Source organism: Lygodium microphyllum, chromosome 15 (assembly GCF_053477565.2).
Source record: "Lygodium microphyllum isolate KBCC chromosome 15, Lygodium_microphyllum_v1.1.10, whole genome shotgun sequence".
NCBI lineage: Eukaryota > Viridiplantae > Streptophyta > Polypodiopsida > Schizaeales > Lygodiaceae > Lygodium > Lygodium microphyllum.
The window spans coordinates 135,196,051-135,216,969 of NC_141149.1; the positions used below are offsets into that span (position 1 = coordinate 135,196,051).

General features: G+C 40.3%; 2 protein-coding genes across 2 annotated transcripts in view; both read left to right on the forward strand.

Annotated features, from left to right (window-relative positions):
- The window catches only part of LOC148025107 (uncharacterized), a 34,629-nt gene extending 32,770 nt beyond the window's left edge, over positions 1-1,859 (forward strand). Inside the window, exons 3-4 of the mRNA XM_087693651.1 lie at positions 1,587-1,674; positions 1,833-1,859. Coding sequence (XP_087549777.1) covers positions 1,587-1,674; positions 1,833-1,859 — 115 coding nt within the window. The remainder of the gene's footprint in view (positions 1-1,586; positions 1,675-1,832) is intronic.
- Positions 1,448-18,730, forward strand: LOC148025108 (calcium-dependent protein kinase 2-like). The gene is made up of 8 exons (XM_087694817.1): positions 1,448-2,645; positions 2,761-2,904; positions 2,991-3,143; positions 3,259-3,374; positions 3,446-3,613; positions 17,909-18,036; positions 18,123-18,222; positions 18,311-18,730. The coding sequence occupies exons 1-8, from the start codon at positions 1,946-1,948 to the stop codon at positions 18,404-18,406; spliced, it is 1,605 nt and encodes a 534-aa protein (XP_087550943.1). The 5' UTR covers positions 1,448-1,945; the 3' UTR covers positions 18,407-18,730.
- The last annotated feature ends 2,189 nt before the right edge of the window (positions 18,731-20,919 follow it).

Here is a 20,919-nt window from a genome sequence, read left to right on the forward strand (position 1 = left end):
AAGAGATGATAGTTCAAGAAGCTCAAACATATTGTTCTATACATTTCCTAATGCAAAAACAGAGCCCATGAACAACATGGCAACTACCACTTGAAAGTTATTCAAGGATTTGAATGTATGTACATTTGAAATTGTCGCATGTGAGGCTTAATGAAACCCCTTCAACTCCAAGTTGAATGATACATTCAAGCACATAGAACATAGAATGATTGTGCATAATGCTTGTTGACCAGAGAATGGCATATGCATGTCCACAATGCTTGTAGAAAAGAGAATGATTGTGCATAACTGTGTGTGCCCCTCGGCTTCATGAAACATGGCTCTCACCATGCACATTGGAATGCCTAAACAATCACAAGTGTCTTCTCTATTCACTTTGTTCACACAATGAAAATCATATATAATTAACGTATTGATTTGCTTCAATTGGGGTTAGTCATAATTCGAAATTTTCCGATAACGACTCTAGTAACAAGGGAGGTGCATCCAGGGCTTTGATTCACTCTGGGGTTATTTTGAGAGGACAGTCTATCCAATAAGACTGGTGTGCCAAAATTCCTCAACATACTCCACTTGTGCAGCTGATCGATCCCTTTTGACCTGGTGAGCATCAAGTTGAGGCCAGGAAACGAGCGACAACAATTCGAATGACACAAAAACTAGTGGTATCAAAGGAGCCAAGCACTCCTGTTGCACACCCAAAAGCCTAACGCCATGTTTGTCTCCAAGAAGTGATCACTATGTGTGTGTGTGAGAGAGAGATAGAGAGAGAGAGAGAGAGAGAGAGAGAGAGAGAGAGAGAGAGAGAGAGAGAGAGAGAGAGAGAGAGAGAGAGAGAGAGAGAGAGAGAGAGAGAGAGAGAGAGAGAGAGATCATTGTCGAGGAGATGCACAGGGTGTGTTTCCCCTTTGGTCTTGCATGGCAGGATTGTGCCATTACTGGATGTTCCCATGCAAGAATTGGGGAAAACATGACACATGGTTGGGGGGGAGAAGCGAGTTGTGTTGTGGCCCTTGAACAAACACATATAGTTTTTAAAAGTCTATTTTTAAAATAAAATTAAATAGAAAAAGCACGTGTCTAGTTTTTCCTCTTTACGACAATGATGTGGCAGACCTGCCCATCAGATTATCTGTTCAAATTTTTTGACTTTGGGACCCCAATGGTGTGTATAGTTGGTTGCCCCTTGGGCCTTTACCCTAAAGGATAGAAAAGAATTGGTTGACTCTATCGATATCTCCTTGGGACATTTGCGATTTAAAAAAAAAAAACCCCCGCCCCTGGGAAAAAAAAACGGCGATCATGCCAAGTTGGCCGGCTGCGACGCGTAGGCGCGTGTGTCCACGTCAGCAAAGAGTCATGCGAGCGCGACATCAAGTGGGGACGTGGCGGGATCGGATTCGCAGCCAGCCGCAAGCAACAGCCATACCATTACGCTCTTGCGAGTCTGGTCTACCGGCGCTCTGGCGCGGTCTTCCCCATTCCACACCCCTCTTCCCGAATCCCCATCTCTCTCTCTCTCTCTCTCTCTCTCTCTCTGTGTCTGTCTGTGTCTGTCTGCCTGCCCGCACTTCTGTGTCAATCAGTCGGTCTGTTGCAGGCCGTCTTATTGTCAGCCATAGCGGGCCTCGCATTTCATCTCATTCGCTGTTTCAATCTAGCAGTTTCCTCCAGGTAAGCTCATTAACCTCATACTGCTCCTTTGTGCTGGTTTTTTCTGAGATAAGGTTCCCTTGTTCTCAAATACTTACTTCTCATTAGGATTTCATCGCTGCTTCCTTTTAGAAACCCCCGTCTTCCTACTCTGGTTTTTTCTTTTCCTCCCCCTGCAGATCAGCCCGCCCCTCTCCATTGCTTAACGCACATTCGGAGCTCCTTCCGCCGGATCGAAGATCTTCTCTATTTTCCTTCTCGCTTGGCTGTTCTCCTGACGTATCTGTGAAGAATGGGAAACCGTATAGGTACCAAGGCAAACAGGCATCGCCGGAATCTTTACTCCAACGACCATAGCAATGAGCCGGGTGCAGACTCCGGCACGAAGACGAGTACTACCACACTTCCTAAACCTGCCGGCACATCCTCACATCCTCAATATCATCACTCTTCACATTCTTCTGCAATAAAGCAGCAGGCTGTTGGCAATGTCCTCAACCGCCCTATGGAAGATGTGCGCGATACCTACTCTCTAGGCAGAGAGCTTGGTCGAGGTCAATTTGGTGTGACACGCCTCTGCACAAACAAGGCCACCGGCGAGCTGTTCGCTTGCAAGACCATTTCGAAGCGCAAATTGACAAACAAAGAAGATATTGAGGATGTTCGAAGGGAGGTACAAATCATGCATCATCTTACAGGCCATCCAAACATCGTGGAGCTCAAGGGTGCTTATGAAGACAAGAATGCAGTGCACTTGGTAATGGAGCTCTGTGCTGGTGGTGAGCTTTTCGATCGAATAATTGCGAAGGGGAAATACACTGAACGTGCTGCAGCCAGTGTTTGTAGGACCATCATCGAAGTGATTCAAACATGCCACTATTTAGGTGTTATCCACAGAGATCTGAAGCCTGAAAACTTCTTACTCCTCAACAAAGAAGAGGATTCACCACTTAAGACTACAGATTTTGGCTTGTCGGTTTTTTACAAGCCAGGTGATTTTCTGGGGGTCCAAAGTCTCGATCCTCTTTATAATCGAGTGATTGGCAGTTTGAACAATTATATGTTCAGTATTTGTCAAAGCCAGCCTAAAATGTCACATTTATGCAGGGGAGGTCTTTAAAGACATTGTGGGAAGTGCCTATTATGTTGCTCCTGAAGTTCTTCGTCGAAACTATGGACCAGAGGCAGATATATGGAGTGCTGGCGTGATTCTGTATATTCTGTTAAGTGGTGTCCCACCATTCTGGGCAGGTATTAGTCATTCTCATAAGACTGCTTGGGTTTTGAGAAGACTGTTGACTGAGGCAAGTTGTGTTTTTTTGCTGCACATTTTGCAGAGTCAGAGAAGGGTATATTTGATGCCATTTTAGAGGGTTCTGTTGATTTTACGAGTGACCCTTGGCCACTCATATCTTCTTCAGCAAAGGACCTTGTTAAAAAGATGTTGGTTCAAGATCCTAAAAAACGGCTCACAACCCATGAGATCCTGAGTATGTGTTCTCATGTGAGGGATTACTTATAAAAATATGTTTGACTTTCAAGATATTGCTGCGAAGCAATGTAGCATCACAAAGCTTTACATTTTTTGTCTGTCTTTTGGAACAGACCATCCTTGGATCGGTGTTGATGGAGAAGCACCAGATAAACCCCTGGACAGTGCTGTTTTGACAAGAATGAAACAGTTTAGAGCAATGAACAAGTTGAAGAAACTTGCACTGAAGGTATGTGGTGTGTATTCCACAAGTTCCAGAGGTCTTGCCTTTTGGCTTTAATGTTACTTCCATCTCTGCAGGTGATAGCACAAAGTCTATCAGAAGAGGAGATTACAGGACTGAAAGAGATGTTTAAGAGTATTGACTTGGACAATAGTGGTACCTTGACTTTGGAAGAACTCAAGAATGGTCTAGCAAAGCAGGGGTCTGTTCTTGCAGAACATGAAGTCCGTCAGTTGATGGAAGCGGTGAGACTCTGCCTTTTCAGCTTGTGGGCTTTCAGTTGCCTGTGTTTGTGGTAGCCTGAATTATGATTCATATGGTCTGCAACTTCACGTCAGTTGATTTATCAATGGCTAGAAGTCAAGTTATTACCTGTATGAGGACACTCTCTATCATGCAATATGCCCATCTGTCTAACTCCTCTGTGAAGGCTGCGATCTATGCACTTGAACTTTTGTATTAGGGAGGAGGTTGATGTTTTCTGTAATTATGTTGCATGGATGTATAGAACTCAAAGTGTGAAGTAGTCCCACTGAATAGGAACTCCAGTGACGTGTTAAAAATTGTCCCAAGGTGAGCATTAACTGCACTCTTTTGGCTGCAAAAGAATAACATGCTTGGACCTCTAAAGTGGAAAATTGGGTGCTGTGCTGCACCTCTACAGTTCCATGGCTTGCAGTTTTGTATCTGAGGAGGGCAGGTCTGGTGTGGCTGGAACCACTCAAACTAACATCACTGCACTAGCAGCAGGGGTCATAAACTTGCTGAGGGCTTTGAGGGGGTGCATGATGGACCCTCACAAATGCAAGACCAGTGATTGCAAATAAAAATTTAAAGGCTGGCGACTGAAAGCACTATCCGCTAAATTTGACAAGACACGTGTAAATACATGAAAGTGTCAGGGGGAGCACTAGACTGCCTACATACATCCAGTTTGGGGAAGGAAAATTAATCAGAAATGCACACACATACATGATAGTGCCAGGGGAAGCATGAGACTGCCTACATGCATCCAGTTTGGGTAACAAATAATTGATCAGAAATGCAGTCTGCTGGATATAAATACATCTCTCTAATATCAATTAGTGTGCAGCCCAGTTTCAGACGAGAGCTTGCTCCTGTCCACTCTAGTTTGGTAGGCTGTTCCAAGTTTTGTTCATGAGTAATCTAGTGAAGCAAGGTGTAGCTGAAGGGCACAGTGAGTCTTGAAGTGGAAGCACGGAGTGGAAGTAAGAGCTATGGTGGAAGGAGAGAGAGAGAGAGAGAGAGAGAGAGAGAGAGAGAGAGAGAGAAGATGTGGGAACTCCAACAATAACAATGTGTGACTGGCCTTCCCATTATTTAAATGTCACTGAAAGAATAAAGAATGAAGTAACAATGACGAGCGCCGGCCACCTGCAATGTACAGGCGTGCAGGTGTTCGGGTATTGTCAGTGTAACTAATACATGGGTGGCTAGGCACAGGCGTCTTTATCCCCAACAACCCCCCATGGTAACCGCATGAGGAGTCCATGATGGAGGGATAGGGACATGTAGAGCAAAGGATAGGAATCCTTATGTAGGAGTGACCCAAGGAATGTGAGATGACACACAATAAATAGAATATGAAAATTTGTGCGTTTGAGAGGTCAAAGGAGGTGGGTGAATGGGGGTAGTGAGGGGGATGTCCATCATAGCCATCTGAGTGGGAAATGATGTGCTTACTCACGGAAAGGTGGAGAGAATTGTATTAAAGGGTGGAATGCCTCGTAACAAGGCCCTATGGTGCAAAGTGGCTTTAGGTTAAGTAAAGGGTATAGTGTTAAAGGGTGACATTCCCTCTAGCAATGTATTGTGATGCGAAGGGGTAGAAAAGTGTGGGTATGGAATGAAGAATGAGAATGTGCTAGGAGGAGAAACAAAGGTTCCAACTCTCAATGTGGAGGATGCAGATGTGGAGTGTAATCCAAGGATTTGGAATGAAAATGTGAGGTGTCACGGAGATGCGAAAGTTTGAGATGCTCTAATTTGTTGTTAACATTTGATTAAGATATTGATCACATGTGCAAGGTTGTTTAGCACTTGTGATGCACATGGCAATTATTTCATGGTAAGGGGCCAAGGACCCTGAGGATGCAATTGTGGGGTGTCAAAGGCAAAAGTTGTAATAAGTTATGGCTGAGAGGTACTAGGTGGTATCGGGTGTCGGATTTTGGTCTAGACCAATTTATTGGCTACTAATGTTGGTGGTGACATTAGAGACTAGGCATTAATTAATTAATTAATGCTTGTCTAAGGGCTAATAACTGCTCAAGGATACTTGGAAGACAAATTGGCTTAGTCAAAGTTGGTAGAGGTGAGTTGACAAGAGATGCTATGCTCCTATAGAAACTCGGTAAACTCATGGAAGATAAACTTACTAGCACTATCACTCCTCATGCAACCTACATAACGATTAGTTCGTTTATGTACCAACAACACCTATGCAAAAAAGTAGATGAATGTGTTTGATTCATGCTTTAAGAATACACCCGTATATCTCTAGAGAAAATTTCCACTATAAAAAATAAATATAAGTGGAAAAGCAAGAAGAGGATGTAAATACATCACCTAATTTCTACTTATGTATTCTCTTTGTGCACGTGTATGTGTGGTGGCACATTGTCCAAGTTTGTTGGAGTAGGCCATGGAATTAGTCGCATTCGAGAGGCGAGAGACATGAGAAAAGACTAATCTATCCTTGTAAAAGCCAAGGGCCCAAACAAGGATAGAGTCTAGCAAGTTTGAGTAGTAGGGAGACTCTTCCAAGGAGGTAAGTGTAAGGAGACATGCTATTCATTGTTGTATATTGTCTACATCTTATACTTGTGAGCCTCAATCTAAGCATAACAAGGATATTGAAAGCTCTACCATTGTTATAATCTGTTAGTCTATCTTGTGTGATTATTGATTGGTGGAATTAATTTTTGAGCACTACAATAATTATTAAATTAATTTTCAGAATTATTCTGAAAATTAATTTAATAAGCTGGATAATACTGAAAAATGAGATTAGAAAGCTACCACTTGGCAAAACTTACTCATGCAAGTGAAAAAAACGTTTTTAGGGGTTGATGGAAGTCTATTCTAGCCATTGTGAGAGAGGAGGAGGTTGCTAGAAAGCAAGGAGAGGTTGCTTATGCGATTTGCAGCCATTGGGGATCAGTCGTATAGCATGTGACATGTCTTTGGAGCTCTCTAGGAGTAGGTGACAACAGTCTAAAGTTCTTCTGGTGCAGATGATAATATCAAGAGGGACAACTGTTTTTTTGGTGGTCCTGAGCTGTAGGTGACAGCTTCCATGGCTATTTGAGTAGGGGGCCAGTAGCTTTCCAGCATTTCTTGCGATGAAACTTTGAAATTTCTTTCTATAGCATTCTCTCTCATCTCCTAGCTATCTCTTAAGTTATTTCAGCAATTTTCAAGAGTTTGAGCCATCAGAGGAAGAGATTTCAGTCAATCTTTGTTGTAAACCCTAATTTACAGCAAAAAATAGGGTTTTGATAGCCGCCTTAGAATGCATGCTCAGATTTGAGGGCCTAGGACTTGAATTCAGTAGCTGAAATTGAGAAATTTCAGAGAGATAAGAGGCCAGCTAGCTAATATCGAATTTGGGGCTGAATTTGTCTTTTAAAAAGCAAGGTGAAGACCAATCTCCAAGCAAACCAAGGGGTAAATTAGTTTGGAGGCTTGCCAATTAATTTTGATAGCAAGAGGCACTTGGATTAGCGGAGGAGATCAAAGGATCTCAGTTGTAATTCTTCCATTTGCAATATAATATAAATAAATATTTCAAGGGGCCCCAATTTTAGGGCCAATAGAGTGTTCCATGTCCAAGATTAAAGTAGTTAAGTGTGCATTTTCAGTTTATGTGAATTTTATGTTTGCTCTAATTAGTGTTAAATTAGGCTATTTACCACCCTATCCGAGAATGAAGGCTGGTTTCACGAGGAAATTGAGTTCCGAGCTAGAAGAGGTGGGTAGGATGGGAAGGATTTGAGAAGAGTGTCTTACATGCTCAAATGAAATAGAAGATGTAGATATACTTGATGAGAGATGTCTGCTTTGAGAGCCCGTTCCGTTGACGTTTAAACATTTTATACATAAAACCATTAGGATCTTACACAACAAAAGGAGAAATATGAGAGATTTTTGATTCATACGACTCAAAGGGGTTGCACGAATTTGATACTGGGCTTGGTTGAAATGAAAAAGATGGGTTGCCAGTTGTCCTATATGTCGTATATTCTCCATGATTGGAGAGGTGGCCAGTCTTACCAACCGGTCCGGATGATGCAGCAACACGGGTGGAAGGGATATAAGATCAACTATACATTGTCATGTCGTTATGCGGACACAATGTGAAAAACCATGGAGAGCTCATCATCTAGGTTTCTTATTGATCTAGAGAGTCAATGCCATATTAGTCATTAGTGTTAGTGTCCATAGTATGGATGGTTCAAAAATACGGGATTTTTGGACAATTTTAGCATATTTTTGATATTATTTTTTGTAAATATCCTAAAAAGATGTAGAAAACTTGTAGAATAGAGTGACATACAAAAAACAAGTTGCTTTTCAGCTAGTTTTGGAAGATCTCATAGAAAAAGAAAGGCTCTTGAATTCAACCAATGTGCGATCGCAGTTTTCAGGTATCAAACAACACTCCGGAGGGAAAGTAGAAGAAAGGTTCGATTTGGGAAAATTTTGAGGAAGTGTCTTGGGGTTTTATTTCCCTCTCGGAGCCAACGGAACCATTAGATTTGCCGTTTGAGCAATAGAGAAGAAGCTAGCGTTTGATACGTATTTTTGGTCTACTAGAGAGCTTCAGGAGACTTAATGCTTGGGAGATTGCTTCCAAGTAGTTTCAGATAAGGATTTGTTTATATTCTCAGATCCTATGAATACATAGTGCTTTGAATCATTGAGCTTTGTCTTCATATTGTGTAAAGGATTTGGCAGATTTGAATCCCTTACCTATTATTTTTCTCCTCTTCTATCTCATATTCTCTACTTTCTTCTCTCTCTGATTGTTGATGGATACGACCTTTCGACTAAAACCCCTCCCACAATGTGATGCACTAGTATTCTTCAAACTTCTTTGTCATGAGATTGAAATTTGGAATAGGAGAAAACAAAGAAGGTGAAGGTGAAGGTGCAGGTGAGGTGTTGTCTTTCTTGCTGAGTCCACAATGCCTCCTCAAGGCCTCCAATGATGGAGAAGCTTGATAAGACATCATGGGGTCCTGAGGAGAAGGTGATTGAGACATTGTGATTCGGTTAGGAGTCGTTCGTGTGCCTAGCACAAAACCTAGCACTCCAGAATTTCTGTAGGATACTCTTCATAAGAGTATTGACTTTGATACCATGTGAAGAAATTGCTAGGGTTTGTACTAAGGAAATAGAGAGTGTATGACCATGGTAGAAATAGAAAGACATAGGCAGTGGCATGCAAAACTCAAACCCTAAACACAAAATACAAAACACAAAACTCAAAAATGCAAAAATACAAATGCAAACAAAGAGAGAAGGAGAACTTTGAAGTGAATGAATCAATGCAATAAATGAATGTAAGAGTGTACAGAATGCGGAAGAGCAGAGCGGTGAGTATCGAAGTGTGTGTCCATCAAAGATGGATCCCAAGTACTGTAACCACCCATCGGAGTGTGTTGGAGAGTGTAGAAGACCAAAACATAGATCACCAGAAGCAGTAGGATGCCTAGTGATAGTAGTGGAGGTGCATGAGTATGTTGGCAATGGCTGAAATTGCCAAACGCTCATTGTACTTGTCTAAAGTTCCATTAGCCTTTAGCATGGTCCTAAAAATCCACATTGTTCCGATGACATTTTTGTGACTCGAATGATTCACCTAAGTCTAAGTCTCATTTTGATCAATACTCTCTAGCTTCTTCTCCACGGCCTCTCGCCATTGGGGATGCTTAAGAGCCTCTTGCCAACTATTTGACTCAAAATGTGCTATGTTATCAATTATAAATGACAACACAAATGAAGCTTGAAGTGCAAGCTGGTAGATCTTCTAGGGCCCTTCAGAGTGGAATCTGGTGGAAGGATCCTTGAATCTTACATGGTTTGTTGGTACTAGCGAGGTAATGGGTCTTGTGGAGGAGGCTTGGGAGTTGAAGAATTTGCGGGAAGGTTAGGAGCGGCTAGTAGACTCGGCTCAGAAGGTACTATCTCCAACAGAATAAATTGAGAAAACTGTGTAGAGTTAAGTATAGAAGATTGCACAATATGCCTCTCATTAAAAACTACATCTCTTCTAACGATCACCTTATTTGTCCAAGGATTGAACAAACAATAGGCCTTCGCTTTAGAGGAGTAATCTACAAAAATTAGGAGATCAGTTCGAGTTGCTTCCTGTTACATAGGTATAGGACTAGCTTCGACACATGTTGTCTGCCCTTCTCGAGGCATATCTCACGGGAATGGAGCTTTATAAGCCCCCTCGGAGTTTAATGAAGTAGACATCATCTACATATGTGAGCTTTACACATATGTCCTCAATGCTACTTGAGCATGAGACATCTTTGTGCCTACAAGGAAAGCTTCTATCTCATTATGAAAGATCAGGTGGAGCTTTTGTAGCTTTAGAGAGGAAGAAGTTGAAGGCCTAGCGTTACCATTGTGGAGAAGGGCCACTTGCTAAAAGGACTACAAGGAGTTAGTAGCCTCATAGAAGAAGAAGAAGAAGTGGGATGCAAACTCCTTTGACGTGTTACCATTGTGGAGAAGGGCCACTTGCTAAAAGGACTACAAGGAGTTAGTAACCTCATAGAAGGAGAAGAAGAAGTGGGATGCAAACTCCTTTGACGAGTCATCCGCTTCCTTAGACTCTGACTCCGATCCTCTGGCCAAGAAGTCCAAGGAGTGGAAGGGATCTGCTTCTTCAGATCGAGGTAAGGGATTGGTAGCTCATTTCTCTGTTGTTTTTTAGTTTTGGTGATATGGTTATCCCTCATTACTCTCCAGTGTGCTTGAGAGGGAGTGTGAGAGGGTGGTGAGACGGGGTAGGTGAGCCTCATCTATAGAGGCACACAGGTTCCAGAGAGGGACATCCGCGATGCATTGATCAAAGTTTGGCAGGTTCAAATCTTGGAGCTGGGATTGACATCCAGGTTCATGATGAGTTAGTTGGTGTTTGACAGAGAGCGGCGGGCTTGGCTTTTAGTTCGAGTTCACATGAGTGGATACTTTGGCAGTTAGGCCAAAGGCGGGGAATCCATGGTCACATATGTTCAAAGGCATTTTTTATAGGATGGTCTTGTATGCTATTGCGAGACATCGATGACAGATATTGAGAGTTGCTATAATTCTTCTCTATTTTCAGGAGTTGCTACGATCGACATCGACATTAGATTCTCTTTGAGGCATCTTGGTAGTGGGCTGGCTACTCACTACTTGGTTATCCGTGGTTTCTTTCTAGTGTTTCTTGTGTTCTCATCGTTTGCCACATTGTATTGTATCAGATTACCCATGATCTGAGATAGGGTGTAGCAGATATGTCAATTTATGGTTGAGTCTGTAATTAGGCATTTGACTTAGCCTTTTCTTCATGTGTTTTATGGCATTTTATGCCAGTTGGTTAGCATTTAATGCTTGCCGACCAGCCCATATTTATGGCTGATATTTGGCCTGTTTATTGTCAGTCTCTCTTCCTCCTCATTCATTCATCATCTGACAGGTTCTTGTGGAGAGAGGAGCCGATTTCAATGCCTTCACAACTAGTGACTCAGATTGGTTCTGCACTGTCTCATGTATTTGAGATATCCTAAGTGAAAATGCTAGAGATGCTCAGTGTTAGTAGGCTCTTTGCAGTGGCTAAAGCCTGGAAGTGGTGGGACTTAGAGCCCTTGGCTGTCGGTTCATAAAGAAACTGGGTCATGTGGTATAGGCCACTAGGTTGTGCCTCACAGCGAGCAATCACTAAGCTAGTCTAAGTGTCAAGGACCTTGATTGTGGTGGTAACTAGCAAACCTGCTAAATAGATAACAAGTTTACCCCAAATTGGGAGACATAGTATACATAATTAAATGTAGCCAAATCCGAGCCGTGGTCAATAGCAAAATCAACGTGATCGTGAGTGTGAATATTAATCGAGGTGGACATGAACTATTCCGACTGCAGGGGCTATGGAGATGGAAATGTATGAGACGGGGGTCATATGATGAGTAGCTCCACTATCCACAATCCAAGGAGTAATTGAAGTGCTCGATCGTGACAAGTGAGCCTTTGCAACCATCTCGTTGGGAGACAACTTGCAGATATGGATGAGACTTACATCCTCAAATGTTTGTATGGAGACGAGGTGGTCCTTTGTAGACTAGTCAGATATGCCCTCTAGCATTTAGAACGATGTAGATTGTGATGGTTGATCGGTGGTAGCGTGGATCTGGCCTTGCCAGCACCTCTACTATGGGTTGCCACTACCCTACCTTCCTTGTTGGGGATTGCCTGACCCCCGAGGGGAGGGGGAGGGGTTTGAGTCTTAGGTTTTGGTATTGTATCTCTTGCCTTTGATCGACACCAGTCTTCTCTTAAACGCAAGTGGCAAAATGTATGGAAAAAGAATAGGTATTGTCAGCATTGTCAAAATGTTGGCTATTTTAATCATGATGTCCATGTTCTATAAAATTGAGTGTCAGCCATTGCGTTACGCTCGACTATTCAATTAGTTTCATAGTATGACCTCTACAAAGGGGGCTCTCGTTATTTCTTCTTAGCAAGGGTAGCAAGGTAACAGTGAACAAAACCAAAACTCAAATCAAAATCAAACTCAAGCTAGTGAGACCCAAGGGAATTGCTCAAGTAGATTTATAGTGTAACGTGCCCGCCTATTGGTTGTCGAAGCACGTTTTAGCGGTCCATCGAGAAACAAATCTAAGCGTTGTTGCCCGATTAACCTGAAATCCGGCTTCCTAGTTGTCAAGGCCTCCTGATAGTATTCTAGCGTCGGGTTTTGGATATTCTACTTTACGCAGAGATACCCAGTCCGAAGCAGACCCGTGCCGCACTTGGTTCAAAGAGAATAGGAAACGAGAAGGATGCGCCGCTCAACCTCTTTGCCCGTAGGGCATAGTCCCATTCCGGTCCCCTAAAATAGCATGAATCGGGTTTTAACTTAACAATACCTAAAGTCGAACGGTGATAAATCCACTCCCAATTCTCAGGGACCACCCAGTCGTATGACGGACGGGATTCGATCCACCCGCTTCCCTTGAAGCTTTAGTTTTCTAATTAGGTCCTACCACATTTATGTGCGACATTTAAAATCAGTTTCATTAATTAAGCCTTTTAGGAAACATGGTTCGTTCGCGTAATTTACAGCACAGACACAAAAACAAAACAAGCAGTTCTTTTGAAAAACAAGTTCTTTAACTTATCTTCAAGTTAATCTTTGTCTCCTGCCCAACAAAAGTACTTGGTCCAAATCACGTGGCACCAAAATTTCCATCCTTTATCTAGAATTGGATCTTTCAACGTCCCAGACATTGGGCTCACGGGGATCTCCAACTCCATTCTAGATAGGCAAGGGGTGTCCAGAGCTTCACCTGATCCACAAGCGATCTAGGAAAGCTGAAACTAAATAAGATCTTCACTTTACCATATATCCAACACTTTGGCCTTTGCATTGAAGATCAAAATCTTGCCCAAGTTCTCCATGATTAATGCAGATGAACCTCTTTGACAAGAGCTGTTATGATAGATTAGGAGCTCCTGGGACCACTTTGCTAGCTCTAGAAATGCACGATTAGCATGATCAGGCATTATTCTACAAGATGAAATGAAACTGGCCTTAAGAAATACTGAGATCAGCCATTGCTAGGTCCAAGATTGCTATCACCAGTCTTGAATCACGTCGTGAACTCTTGGGACAGTTTTGCTAGCTCTAGAAACAACTTCACTAGCTCTAGAACAACATGATTATAAATTCTAGATATTTATCTAAGCATTATTCTTTTGGATAAAATGAATCTAACATTAGGAAATAATCTAAAGGACGGTGAACATAAACTAACCTGCACACATGTAATAAATCATAATAAATAAAAGAATTGCGAAATAGGAGAGCTCTTGCATGGTAGATGACACATGATATGCCTCAAAGTTTGGCACCCTTTATGGTATTTCTTTATCATTATCCAAAGCTTGCACAAATCACAAGTGACCTATTGTCACAAACCGGCACTCCCTCAATACTAGCGATTTGCTCTTGAATAGGCCAAGACTGGTCTCCAACATAATGTCCTTAGTGGCTCTCACCAACCTTGACAAAATGTGTGGTAGATCTATCCATTTCCTCTTGAACAAGTGTAATGCATATGAATGCATGCTGTCCTTATTCCAGTTTGACCTAGAACAGTGACATTAGAGGTGCAAACTTGATTCCCTATTGTTGTATAATGCAAACGATGTTAATATATGCGAATCACAATTTCAAACTGATCCAATATGCTGTATAAAGCCTTAGTCCTATTCATGCATTAGTCCCAACACTTACCCTAACCTTTGCATACCGGATTCATTGTCAAACGGAGTAAAATCAAACATGCATTGCTGCCATAGCAAATTAAATTCAATTCATGCCCAAAACCAAAGGGCAATGGCTTTGATTCCTACTATATGCAATCCAACAGGTGTTGCCTCACATTTTCCTAAATTTTCGATGCACTTTTCACAACAAAAGAGCTACAATTTCACTTTTGTATGTTCCAAATTACTATAAATGGCTGAATTTCTAATGACATCTTTGTAGATGTTTGACTAGTGTAATGTGGGCCATGGCACAAATTGCATTTTTTGGTCCGCATTGTGGAAGTGCACATAATTGATTCAACAAATTGTAGGCCATAAGTACAATTGTGAGACAACGAAGTGGCACTGGCAGCCTACTAAATGCCTCTCTAAAGAGGTTATTCTTTTTCTATGTATGGTAGATGGAGGACATTCATGTGTGTCCTTGGGGCCAAGGCACACCAACACATGTTGATTTTCATTTATTTATAAGATACATGTTATATATGTGCCTTCTTGATTAACATATTGGTGTAAAGAAAGTTACGCGATCTGGGCAAGGTAGCTATTAGTGTTAGCTTGCAAGGGACTTCCAGCCGCATGATGCTTGGTCCATTACTTTTGAAAATTTGTTGGGGCATTTGGTCTTCTATGTTCTCCATTTAAGAAATTGATGAGCTTACTCCAAGGGATGCATGTGTGGTGTAATGAATTGTACGTAGATTGGGGGTTGTGCTGCATTTCCCATTGAAGTTGTGCAACATCATCAAACGGACTAGGAGGCAGGTTTTGCAACTTGATTTGATCAGTCTTGCTTTAGTTGTCCATTTGAATATATATACGTGTGTGTGAGAGAGAGAGAGAGAGAGAGAGAGAGAGAGAGAGAGAGAGAGAGAGAGAGAGGATTACGAAAAAAAAGAGAGAGAGAGAGGTCCGCTCAGCTCAACATTGAACAGATATGTACTCAAATTCCACAGAGAGAGAGAGAGAGAGAGAGAGAGAGAGAGAGAGATTAAAGGAAACAATTTGGTTTTTGAATTAGTACTTACGAAGATAGATTGATCTTGAAAATCAAAAGTGATGGTACATGTGTGGTAATTTATAGCTGGATTATACTAATGTCTAAAAGGCATACATAATACGATGAATGAAGATTGCGAAGGTGTAACTAAAAAGTTTTATTTTTCTCAATTTGGACCCATAGTGATTTTTTGGTCCTTTAATTTCCCTTGTACGATTGTTTGTAATGCCTTGGGATGTAGATCTAACTTTCTATAGTGAAGGGGTAGTTTCTACTGGCAACAAACATCCTAATTAGTTTCTTTGAGATAAATGCATGTGAATTACCATCTTCATATAGTATGCCGACTTCTGAATCTTTAACAAAACCTTTCATATGAAGTAAACCATGTAGGGAAATAGGCATACATGATGATTGTTTTCCTTCACTAGCTATCTTTTATTGAAGGGAGTTGGTGGTCCAATTGAGTGAGTAGTTTGGTAGCTCTTGGATGTGTCAAGTTTAGCCGTGGTAGTGTTATTGGGTGGTAACTTGACACAACAATTAGCTCAAATATATCTAGGCTTACCACATTGGTAGCGAGTAGTCTTGGTTCTATTTTGTTACACATTGATGTTGGTAGCTTGTGCTCTTTCTTTGGTTCCTATAAGTTTTTTCTCAACTTCATTTTTAGGTGTGAAATTGGGTGCTTGTGATGCTAGAAGAGTCCACGGTGGAAGTAATGGAAAAGGCCTTTTTAGATTGGGATTGTCACTTACATGTTGGTGTTCCTAACCTTTATCACTTGGTTGTGGACATTGGATAAGCGATGGGATAGTTGGGAACTTTTTTGCATGTGATTTCTTGTGGCTCTACTGATCCATAGGTGCTCAATGACCTTGTTAACTTAGATGTTGATATCCAACACATGAATGGTTTAGCCTGCTAAATAGTGAAAATGATGGCCAACGTTTGGACGAGATTTTGTGGAGCATTTGGTTTAACAATTGTTTTGCATAGTCCCCATGCAATCCGACATTGTTTCTCTTTCTTGTGATGAAACTATGCTGTAATAGTTTATTTTGATGAGAACTAGATTAAAAACAACAGCATATCTTGCTAGAAATGAGTTACAGAGTGTGCAATGGATTCTCAATGTGGAGAAGAGAAGATTGGCTATTATCCTCACTCCATACGTGCTGTCAACTCATGTTCCATGGTTGAAAATAGCTATTTTTTTCCAGCAAATAAGAGAAGAATGGTTGTCTTTAAACTTGGGCTGTTCAAATGAGAGAGAGAGACATCCCAAATAGCCACATCAACTTTTAAATGGGTCATGAGCTGCTCATTAATTGAAATCGAAATTTAATTAAGGGGTATGAGTCAACGATTGATTAAACGTTACTCACTGGTCAAACTTAAGCATTGGGCTTGTTTTACAACTTAATTGAGTCGCTTAGTTGGCAAAATTTTCAAACAATCATTACACCTTAGAAATATTTTCCTAAATACTTTGTCCTTCATGTTTATAGTTTTTGCATTGCCTTGTCAATTATTCTGCTGCATTGTATTGCTCTTCTACCAAGAACATACTTGTCTCTTTCACTTTCTCCATTGTGGTGGCCTTTGGCATGATTGGAGGACGTGACATGCATTTTTATCTGATTCAGCTACTAGTATTCATAGTCATATTGGTCAATGTGTGGGGATTGTTGTTGTGGCAAGTGGGTTGTGAGGAGATGAACTCCAAGATATGAACTCATAGCACTGTGAGATGAGAAACCCAGGGCTAATAGAGTATACAAGTCACAATGACTACCAAAAGAATGCTTAGAGAATGGGCAAGATGAGAAGCCTCTGGGTGGGCAAAATTCACTGCTATCCGGAGAGGAGAATTTCGACTCAAAAGGCTGTTGTCATGCGTTTGACTCCAATAGCAGCATAGACAGCCAGAATGCATCATTTTTGTAAAGGTGTCATGGAGCAGTAAAAACTGTTGTGGATGATGATCATTGGGGTAGCAGACAGTGGTGTCCATCTGCTGATGAGTTTGTCTAGGGATGATAGCAGTTTGAGGTGTCGTGGAGTTGTCATGGATGGCAGTGCAGGTCTGCACAACAGGGTTGATCATGGGGCAGCAGACCGCAGTGTCTATCTGCCGATGAGGTTGTGGAGAGATGGTGCAGTCTATCACAGCAATATGAATTGGCCGAAGTCCTAGGAACGATGAATAAAGGCAGCACTTCAGTGATGAGGATCAGCCTTTAGGGATAGAATGGCCATGCCCTAGGTGTCCTATTTATAGGACTTTTTGAGCTGTCTGTCCCACCAAAGCTCTAGGCTTCTGTCTTTTTGGATTGATTTTGCAAAGGTTGTATGAGAGCTGAAGACATTAGCTAGTAATCATTGGATAAATTTAGGCTAAATCTTTAGTAGCATGACATGGGTTTCATGCCTTTTGTTGCTATTGTCCTTTGTGCGGTAGCTGCTCCATGGATGGAGATGATCCATTTCTCTCTTATTGTGCATCCTTCATAGAGGCTTATTTTTGATAGTAGCCTTGTGGCTTTTTAGTTTGTAACCTGTTTCCTAGCTGCCTCTTTGGCTTCAGTTGGTTGCCCAGAGGGCTTTTTGAACATTTCAATATTTCGATCCTCTCACACACACACACAGAAAAAGAAGATGTAACACCCTATTCATTTTCACTTTCTTGAAATGAATTGGTCTGTGCCATATCTGGATGATACATTGACAAGAAATGCTTTTAGTTTCGATCTAGCTACAAGCGTCCATGGTCACATTGGTTGAGTATGAGGATGGTTATTTTGCCAAGTGGGATCTATGGCATCTATAAGTGGTGTCCTTCTAGAGGTCACTACTCCACTTCATGTTCCAATCACTGCAAGATCATGACAAAGAAGTATGTATACTTGATGTTAGAGATTGAACCTGTCACCAAATCTTGATTGCATTGTTGTGTTTGTGGCAGGCGGATGTTGATGGGAATGGTACCATAGATTACATGGAGTTCATCACTGCTACAGTGCATATGAACAAGATGGATAAAGAAGAACTCTTGTTTTCTGCTTTTCAGTACTTCGATAAAGATGGGAGCGGGTATTTTTTCACATGTTCTCATGCTGTTAATAAGTTCAACATCTGAGCAATGCAGTGTGAACTCTTTTTTTTTGTCTTGTTTTCAGTTACATCACTGTTGATGAACTAGAACAAGCCTTGGAGAAACATAACATGGGGGATGCAGCAACAATCAAGGACATTATATCAGAAGTAGATACAGATAATGTGAGTCTCAGTGGATCCATATGTTACTTTCCACCTTAATTTGTCTATTTTGTCCAGCTGTTTTGACTTCTGATGATGTGTCCTGCAGGATGGCCGCATAAACTATGAGGAATTTGTAGCTATGATGAGGCGTAGCGCCCCTGCAGTCAATCCTGCAAGGAGACGGAAACATGCTGCAGTTTGACTCAAGATACTTCTGCAAGTTGATATGGGTTTCTTATTGAGTTAAAATGTGTTGCATGGAAGGTGGTGGCTTCTGAGGACGTGCAGCAAGGAGCCTAATAGCCGCTGTCAGTTGTCAGCCCTCTTGATGTTATGGGCTATTTACTGCTTTCGGGAACCCATTTGTTGCTGTCAAAGTGTGAGCATGCTAACAACCTGCTTTAGTTCATGAATGTGCTTGCTTATCAGCAACCACTGCCATACTTTGGCCCTTGGATAACTGTACTCCAAGAAAGTTGTGATATTAAACTGAAAACTTTTGTTGTGGAAAGCATGTGTAGCGTTCTGTATCCAAAGTCTTATGGAGTGTCTTCCATTGCAGTGTCAGAAATGTGATATGCATGCAGGGGGGGTCTTTTTATTTGTTGGTAAGAAGTTTAATTCTCCACCATGAGAACTCAATATGAAAGTAAAGATGAGAAAGTCCACACCTTGAACTTTCTTGGTAAGAATCTTCATTCTCCACTATGAGATCTCAGTATCAAAGTAAGATGAAAGTCGGAACACTCTAAACCACATCAAATGCAATATTAAATGATTTAAGCTAAAAGCATACATTCATATAATTGCTTAAGGCATACTACTTAGGGTTACTAAGCTTTTGCAATATTTAAGGGCAATCTAGTTAATCAAGTCTTTCATTTGTTGGTGCTAGAGGTGTTTGGCTTTTGGAGTTAGTTTCCAGGATCTTGTTATTTATTGGTATGGAGACTCTTGTAATCCAAGGTAGAAAGTTGCCTTTCTCATGTTCATCGACTGTCAAGGCATGTACATCCATTAGATCCATTTGTATTTGTAAGATCCATTCGATATAGATTTGAATTATAACATTCCCTTTGTTAATATCGAGCATAAATTTAGCACCTTCAAATCATGTGTTGGATGGACTTAATTATAGAAAGTGATACCAGTTGGGACATCATAAGATTGTCTTTAAACACATTGGATTTGCTAGAAAACTCATTTGCAACTTCATGTATGTATGTGTCACACTATGAACTTGGCTATCTATGGAATCTAGAAAACTAGGTCCTGCGGACCTAAATTCTCTCAATGCTTTGCGTTTGTGTTCTCTTCGGTGCTTCACATTGTTATGACCATTTCTCAAAGACAATCACATTGAATGGTCATTTTTATTTACCTTAAGCTCATCATGGCATGCTATTATCCTCATATACTAAGTTTGCAATGTTACATAAATTTGACAACACGAAGACTATTGAGAATCACTTCTCTCTCTCTCTCTCTCTCTCATAATGAATAAACAATAACATATATGCATAATTATGTATCAATAATATGTTAATTAAAATACAATTGTATATCTATTAATAATTATTGATGTGTTAATAATTAATGATTAATACATAATTAGCTATATTGTTGTGTGTGTGTGTGTATATATAAAATACATGTAATCAAGTATATTAAGACACTAATAATTATAATATAATAATATAATTATTGTTAAAATAAATAATATATGAATAATTAAATATAATAATAATAATAATGTAAGATGATAATATATTAATTAATATTATGAACTTATTGATTATAGCTATATTTATTAGCATATGTATGTATAACATAATGTGTATATATATAAATCTACTTATGTTATATTTTTATTAATAATTAATTAGAGTACCATTTTATTATTAATGCATAATCAATTACATTAATGTATAAATAACTATAATTGATATATATATTAAATTAACATGCAATTTTATCATATATATCATCATTATTAATTATTATACTACATATTAGAATGTGTATATTTGTATATGGATGTGTGTTTACATATGTGGGTTTATTTATGTTTGTAGGTGTACATTTTATAAGCGTATCATTGGGTTGTAGCTCAAGTGGTCTAAGTGTGTGGGTGTGTACATGGATGTGTGAGTTTAAACCTTGGGTATGATACTTTAGAGATATCTTTTAAATTTCAAGCCTTTTTAAAAAAGTATGTATCCATTCTCTCTACTATTTTTCTCTCTCCACATTTCTCTCATTTATATATATGTTTAGGTATTTGTGAGTTTGTATGTGTTTTATATACATGTGTCCATTTAGGTGGTCTCTCATAAGTATGTATACTCTTCTCTAATTATTTTTCTCATCTTTTTTTCTCTCTCCTCTCTCCTATATCTCTTCTCCTCACACATACATGTGTGTGAGCGATACACACATATATATTACATTTTTTCCTTTCCTTTTTTGTTTTTTCTATGCTCAATGTATTTGTGTGTGCATGTGTGTGCATGTGTGCACACATATATCTATGTGTCAAATACATGTGTGTCTATTTAAATGGTCTCATAAACGTGTCCTCATTATTTTTATTTTCTCTCGTTTCTTTTTCCTCTCATCTTTCTTCACCTCATATGTGTGCATGTGCACACACGTTTATATGTGTGTGTATATTATGTATGTATATATGTGTACACATTTATGTGTGTGTGCATT

Excerpts from the sequence above, each read along its gene's own strand:
- LOC148025108 (XM_087694817.1), top strand. The coding sequence starts at position 1,946 with ATGGGAAACCGTATAGGTACCAAGGCAAACAGGCATCGCCGGAATCTT. Across the intron at positions 3,614-17,908 it reads TCCGTCAGTTGATGGAAGCG|GCGGATGTTGATGGGAATGG; the intron begins GTGAGACTCTGC and ends TGTTTGTGGCAG. Across the intron at positions 18,223-18,310 it reads CAGAAGTAGATACAGATAAT|GATGGCCGCATAAACTATGA; the intron begins GTGAGTCTCAGT and ends TGTGTCCTGCAG.